Source organism: Neolamprologus multifasciatus, chromosome 9 (assembly GCF_963576455.1).
Source record: "Neolamprologus multifasciatus chromosome 9, fNeoMul1.2, whole genome shotgun sequence".
Classification (NCBI taxonomy): Eukaryota; Metazoa; Chordata; class Actinopteri; order Cichliformes; family Cichlidae; genus Neolamprologus; species Neolamprologus multifasciatus.
In genome coordinates this window covers 15379745-15387303 of record NC_140447.1, presented here as the reverse complement: position 1 = coordinate 15387303, position 7559 = coordinate 15379745, and the positions used below count along the sequence as shown (strand labels likewise).

At 47.8% G+C, this 7559-nt stretch overlaps 1 protein-coding gene across 1 annotated transcript; it reads right to left on the bottom strand.

Annotated features, from left to right (window-relative positions):
• Window positions 1-7036, bottom strand: skida1 (SKI/DACH domain containing 1). The gene has a single exon (XM_085172637.1). It carries the CDS (start codon window positions 6335-6337, stop codon window positions 3818-3820), a length of 2520 nt encoding a protein of 839 aa, XP_085028763.1. The 5' UTR covers window positions 6338-7036; the 3' UTR covers window positions 1-3817.
• Between the last annotated feature and the right edge of the window lie 523 nt (window positions 7037-7559).

The window sequence follows — 7559 nt, the reverse complement described above, 5'->3', positions numbered from 1 at the left end:
ATATATATATATATATATATAGAACCACCTCACGCGCAGCGGTTGGAAATGCTGCATGCGTAAATGTCTGCGGTTTGCCTCTTGTTGTTATTGCAGACACCGGAGGCCTACCACTTCTCCCGTCCCACATCCCTCTAAAATCCAAAAGGGAATCCCTTACTACTGTAAGAGCTTAACCAAACTGAAGGCACAACATGTGGCCTTCTTTGAAGGAAATTTGCCCTTAGCCATCGTCAGTACTATTGTTACGATGCCCACATTATGGAGATAGCGACACTGTAGATCTATTTGGGGTCAATTCCCTTCTAACCTTAAAGTCTTGCCCAAGGAATACCCACCTATCTGTCTATTTTATCTATTTATTTATTGATTTTTTAACTAATGGGAGACTTGGATGAGCAATTTAGAATACACTAAGAGGCTGTGGATATTTTATAACAAGGTCACGTAAAGAAATATTAAAGGTGAAAAGTAGCTGCTTTCCATATATAAAATAAGTGGGAATATTTGTGTATTTTAAATACCATTCTTTAATGGCATTTAGAACTCTCTCATCACACACACACACACACACACACACACACACACACACACACACACACACACACACACACACCAAAACAAAAAACGATTACCCATCTCAAAAGAAGGAGAAGGAGCCCGACAATTACACTCAGTCCCGTTTAATGAATGCTTTATCATTTAAAAAAGAAGAAAGGGAAAGTGCTTCAGAAATCCACCGTTCAAGTTTCTATTTCGAGTGCAGTTTTCTCATGTATATTCACAAGAAGAATGAAAAAAAAAATTAATCAATATACAGGAAACCCCATAAAATTCACAAAAATAAATATTCAGTTTCATATAAACAACCAGTGACTTCAAATTCCGTGTCAAAAAACCTGACCTCAAGTATTGTATCCAAAGAAAAAAAAATTAAAAGTAAAAATCAAAAAGTAAATGAATGGAGGGCAGGGAAGTGGGTAACAGGAGGAGTATGGAGGGAGAGAGCATGAAGCTTATAGTTGCTGTGCGATGCAATTGTTTACATTGATAGCGTCACTGTCAGAGAGCTGTTTGTCTTAACGGTGGAAAGGCCCTCCCAACAGGCCATTCTAACCACCTCCGCCCCCCCCCCCCCCTCAGCCGTGCACTGTGAGAATAGGCTGGTGCGTCAGGAGAGGGGGGCCTAAAGCCAGCGCAACTCCACGGCGCAGGCGATTCCTCTTCCTCCTATGCCGTGCAACCTATGCTTTTGACATGCGGATTAAAGGTTGAAAGCTTCACTCTTGCAACACAGCCACCCTCCCTCCTCCACCATCGACACCAACACCACCACTACACTCCAAACCCATCGCAACCCCCTCCGTTTTTACTGCTAGCCTGCACAAACACGAGCTCGTGTTGTGTAGCTTCTAAACTAGACATTTTTCTTTTCATTTTTTTTACAAGCTTGTAGGGGATATGAGTTCAAGTCCGAATTGTCTCTTCCAGCCTCAGACATAAGGCTCACGGTGAGTTCAGTCAGAGTGGCGCTTTAATCACATGGCTAAACATCTACCACATGTATCAACAATGGTGCAGGCAGAGTGAAACGCACTTTTTGTACATTTTTCTTCTCTTTTTTTCCTCTCTCTCTCTCTATACAATCACGTATTACATAGTTTCTACAATCCTCTGAATGAATGCGCCCTTTGCTGTGCTTGTGGAGGAGGCTGACATCATTCACGGGGCTTTGGGTTTGTTGTGATCTGGCTCACCCTATAAGCTGGGGCCTCTCTTTGTCGCGGACAGAAAAGCACACCAATTAGCAGAGCGCGTCCTGCAACTGCCATTAAAAACATCCACACATTCACTTAAAATGCCTATACGTGTAGGTGCTTCTCGACCACTTGATTTAAAGGCGTGTAGGCTCGAGTCGGTACTGCTATGGGTGGGGGCTACATTAAACAGGTCTGGGATAGCCTGCTACTATTCCGAGAGCGGCCATATTAAAAAAAAGAGGCTACATTCAGAACGGTGAGATGATGATGATGATGATGATGCGTTTAGGAAATAAAAAGGAAGCGAGATTTCAGAGAACCTGATTGCATTTCTGCCTTCCCTATAAGGAAGGCAGCCAATGATAGTAAACTGTAGAACTGTGTTTTTCTTTCATCTTTAAGAACAACGAGACTGAGAATGAGGGATGAGAAAACCAGCATTTGGATGGTTCGGTCGCACATGGCTGAATTGTAAATATTAAAATATTTAACCCCAAATCAAACAGTCAATCTTCCGGCGGTGGGGGCTATCCCTTTCTGCATCAACAGCTCTCGCGCGTAATTTCACGTTTGTTAGAAATCCCTAAAGCTGAAAAACAATCTAAACACATTCAAAATGCAATGCATTTAAGCCCCTCTCATGTGCTTGGTCGCATTGTTTCTTATTAGTGGCTAGAAGGTGTTTTCACGCAGATTCTTTTTTTCGTTTTTCTTTTCTTTCTTGGTGCCTCCCCCTACACTCCCCCTCCCCTCCCATTATCACTAAATCACATCCCATTTTGTCTGCATTTTATATTTTCTTGAAATATTTACATGTTCACCACGCGCGCGAACTCTCCCCGGCACAACTTCTCATTGCGTCCAGAGGAAGCCGAGGCCATGTGGACCTAGAGGGACACAAATCTGTCGAGTCTGTCGTGAGACCTCATAAAGGAGCCTTATTCATTCAAAAAAAAAAATCTTTCTGTTTTTTTTTTTTTTTTTTGATTGTCTGTATACTAGGCCCGCGTTGTGTTTGGGCCTGCGTATGTGCAGTCACACGCTTGCAAACCAGGAAATAGTCCGCAGGAAATAAAAACATGACTGAAAACCAGAATACAACCACCCTTAGAAAAATAATCATTTTAAATAATAACACCAACAATAATAATAATAAAAGAAATCCCACAACCACCGAGAATAAATTTATGTCAAATCTAATAAAGGCTTAACCGTGAGCATATGACCAGACATTAACTGAGCTTTTCTTGTATACATGTCTACATTAACTGAGCTTTTCTTGTATACATGTCTGAAACTGAATATTTGGGCACATGGATGTTTGTGGCCAAGCTGGTTAGCACGCCAGAGGAAAGACAGCGCTGATATATATAAAATATACCAAGTGGCACAGAATGGGAAACCCTGATTTTTATATTATTATAATTATTATTATTTTATGATTTGCTCAGTCAAGTTTACTCCTCAATCCTAGCAAGTTTTTTTTTCTTTTTTAAAGTAGCCTCGTCCCAAGGAATGCTGTGATTTTTTTTATCCCCCTTCCTTCTTTCAGACAAAGCACAAACCACTGAAACCCGGCACCATACAATCCAACAGGTCGAGCAAATTAGAAAAGCGAACAAGAAACATTCGACTTCACACACACACACACACACACACACACACACACACACACACACACACACACACACACACACACACACACACACACACAGTCGCGTGAACACACCATTGAGAATAGATATTGCTTAGGATAGCTTATTTTAACACAAGTTTTTTTTAAATCTTATATCCACGAGCGGTGTCTCACAGTCCTGTGGGCGTTTTCAGAGGCTCCGAAAAGGGGGGAATCTTGTGGGTTTTCCTCGATCGAGCTTGAAAACAAAGCGGAATGTAAATCCATTCTCAGGAGAGAAAAAGGGGGACAGAAAAGAAACAACACCGATAAAGTTGCGAGCATTTCGGTGCGCACAGGTTAAGACTCGGGCTACGTTTGGGTTGGAAATGGTGAGGGCTTTTTCAGGGCTTTTTTTTGCTTTTAAAAACAGCTCCGCCGTCTATTTCCTAGTTCTGTGAACGTGTGGGGGAGGGAGAATCTGGCCGCCTGGCTGCCACCTCCACACGGGGTGGGACGGAGGGGGAGGCCCGGGGCCCCTCAGCGAGTTCAGGGAGTAAGCGGGGCACAAATCCCCGTCGCTGCCAACAATCAGCGACGGCGGGGATGGGAAATTTGCCATTAGGCTGAAAGGCATTTTTGCAGGCGATGCTACAGTGTTTACGTTGCTGCGTTTGCGTCTGCTCGGTAAATCCTCCGTGGATGCCTCCTCGCGCCCCACGGGATGAGAACAAGAAGAATAAGAAGAAGAGGAGGACGACGACGACGACGAAGACGAGGCAGCCTTGTGGACCCTGGATAGGTTTTGTTTTGTTTGCGTCCTGAAAACTCTGGGTTTCTTACTCCCCTGCACCGGAGCCCTGCAGTTTTTGTGCCTGTGCTCCCCCTCCTCGATACACGGGACGTCTTGACTACTCCTGCATTCCTGAGGACCACAGGGGGACCTGAGGGCCACATCGGGGCTCTTCTCTGTGGCTTTAATCCCACTGTTGGAAAAATCTCCTTGTTTCATGGCTCCGCTGGGATAGTGGCCATTGTTGCTTTCTGTTTTATCTCCTTTGCATTTAGCTACAGTGGCCTGGCTCTGGTATTCATACTCATCACAGCTATCCTCCACTTTAACTTTCACATTGTGGAGACTGAACGTCGGCGTCCTGACTGTCCTGTCCGAAGAGGAGGTGGCGGTCACAGAGGGCTCCTCCGACTCGGTCTTTATTTTTTTCAGTGCAGTGGGTTGACTTGGGCTGGCGATCGCTTTCGCATCCCTCTTGTCCACACATTTATGGGTCTGCTTGGTCTCTTTCTTGTGGTCATACTGAGCCCTCAGTCCCGGGGGGCATTTCATGGGATGCCCCTGTGTCCTGCGTGAAGAGTGAGAGGCCTTATTCCGGTTGGGTCCCGGTGAATATGTGATGAGCTCATCCACAGTGTCGGCCTGGTTCGGATTTTCCCTTTTAGACTCGCTGAAAAAGCTCTCCCCCACAGAAGCTGAGTTAAAGTTTTGGGGCTGCGAGGGTCCCGAGTCCTGCTCTGTCTCTCTGCATGTGAATTCACATTTCTGAAGTTTGTCCTGTCTCCTGTCCCGTGACTGCGAAGCAGCAACATGTCCGAGGGTCTTGTGCTCTTTTTCGTGCTGCACTGGGTTGTTATAGTGAAACGTAGGCTGCAGGACCAAAGGTGCTTTGCTGGTGTTGAGACTTTTGGCAAGCGATCCGACCCGCGCCCGTCTGAATCGGATGCTCTGAACCGAAACACGGCTCGAAACTGAGCTGGAGTCGGACTGAGAGGAGCTCTCTTCCTCCTCCTCCTCCTCTGAGCTGACCTCTGAACTCTCCGACTGAGTGTCATCTTCTTCCTCGCCGTCCTCTTCTTCTTCCGAACTGGCGGAGTTGCTGCTGGTGGAAAAGCCAGAGCCGAAGTCCCAGTCGGGGTAAGCCCGTTCCGAGTAGGTGCTGGACTCGGTGTCGCTGCTGTAACTCTCCGGGAAAGTTGGCTCGTGGTGGTGGTGGTGGTGATGATGATGATGTTGGTGGTGGTGATGGTGGTGGGGTCGGGGGTCGAGATAAAAATCTGGACCGAGGTGAAAAGCACCGAAAGAAGTTCCGTGACTTCCAGACGATTTGGGTTGCACGAGCAGCACCGGCGGTGCGTGGTGGTGCGCGTGCCTGCTTCTGCTCCACGAGTGCCTCGCGCTGTCCCTCCCGCCGCCCCCCTCGCGCCTCCTCTTCCTTTTGTGAAGTAGGTCGCCGGCTGAGCGAGAGAGCCTGGACTGAGCAGCTATGGCGGACTGAAGCACCACCGGCTGCCGGCTCACCGCGCTCCGGAAAAACGAGTGCCTTTGGCTCAAAGTGACGCGGTTCCCTGTTATTTTCGCTGTTTCATAGTTTTTAAAGTGTTTGTAACTGGACTTGGTCGCCGAACGGCAATCCCGCCCGTGCGTTTTGTGATAAAACTGAGGTAGTTTGGAGTCGGTAAGGCAAGGAGTCAGCTCCCTCTTCCTGCCCACTTTGCCGTGGAGTGTGAGAGTCTCCGGGACGCCGTGCTGCAAACTAAACCAAACTTTTTCCCTCCACAGCTCGCCGTCAGCACGGAGGAACCCCGAGGACTCGTCCTCATCCCCGGGGGAGCACGCCGCTTTCGCTTTCCTTTTGTTGGACTTCAACACCCGCTCCGTCTTGCAGGAGAAATACAGAGCCTCCACGTCCTCCCGCGATATGAGAGTGCATTTGGCAGCGTGGAAAGCTATAGAGTTTATTGCTTTGAGCTTCCGTAGCTCTTCCAGGTCGCACTGGTGCTTCTTCACTTTCAGGTAGTCCATGCGCTTGTGCACCGTGGTCCGAGGGATGTTCTTCAGCAGGTCGGTGAAGACCTGGGACAAAGCAAACATTTGCTTGCCTTGGATGAGCAGGTATCCCAGCCTCACTCCTTGCATTTCCTCAAAGCCACACTCCAGGTCTCCCATGATTTGTGTGTATCCACTAGAATCTATTACTCCATGTAGTCAGCCTCAGTATACTGTGGATTCACCAGTGAGTGGCATAGGTTAGCGAGCTCAAGGCATCCTGCTCACACCTATAATCCAGCCACACTGCTGCGTAATGAAAATGCAAACTTTGACATGCGGAGTTAAATGGAGCTGCCTCTGTCTAATAGATTGAATGAGCCGACAGCATCCACTCCTTGCTTCTTGCCCCGGGTCCGGCATGGTGGTGGAGGAATGCGACGGATGCGTCCACCAAGCCGGGGCTGCTACCTGCCTCTGCCGACTCCACTCCCCTCTGGTCGGCAGCAGGACGAGGGGTAGGTGTACACCACTGCCTCAGCCAGAGGGATAAAATAGCTAGAAGAGAGAGAGAGAGGGAGGGAGAGAGAGCGACAGAAAGGGAGGGAGAGAGGGTGTTGTGAGGGTGGGGGGAAAGCAGAATGAGAGAGAGAGAGAGAGAGAGAATCAGATCCAGAGAGGAACAGAAAGAGCTAAAATGCAGCTGCTATTCTGGATGCTGGTTGAGCCACAAATAAAATGACAGGGAGAGAGAGAGAGGAAGAGAGAGAGGAGGTGGGCCTGTCTGGAGACACCTTCATCAATTAATGCCCCTGGAGTCGACGCCCATTGGACGCCGCTGACAGGTGATGCAATAAAAATGGATATTCCATCCCCACCCACCCGCCCACCTACCCCTCCAGCACCCTGCCATTACAATAGTTTACAACTGTGCCCACAGTCTCCGCCGTCTGAGTAAATAATGCTGTTGTGACATTTTTTCCTCGATAGCTAAATAAAGAGCTGCAGAAAATCCAGCCCAGTGCAGAGTTTGTGTAGAGCCGGTGTAAGTAGTCCGAACCGGAAAATAATCATGACAGGACGGGATGTATCGTGCTAATTCCCCCCGCGGACGTCATCAGAATGTATGTAACCGTAGCATGCAATCGATTGCATGTTGGTAAAAATGACTCCAGTCAGCACGTGCTATTTTAGTCGGGCTGATGTGCGTTACGGACGTGCTGCTTAAACAAAGAAATTTGCCTCTTTTTTCCCCCCTTACTGCTTTCCCCCCTGACCAGTAAACATCAAACTTAACTGCTTTAGCGTGCTCGAGCCTTTTCTCCTGATTTTTCTTCCCCAAGGTTGTAGGCCTTCTATAGACTGACCTACTTATCAGCTGAGACCACATAGGCTCGCGTCC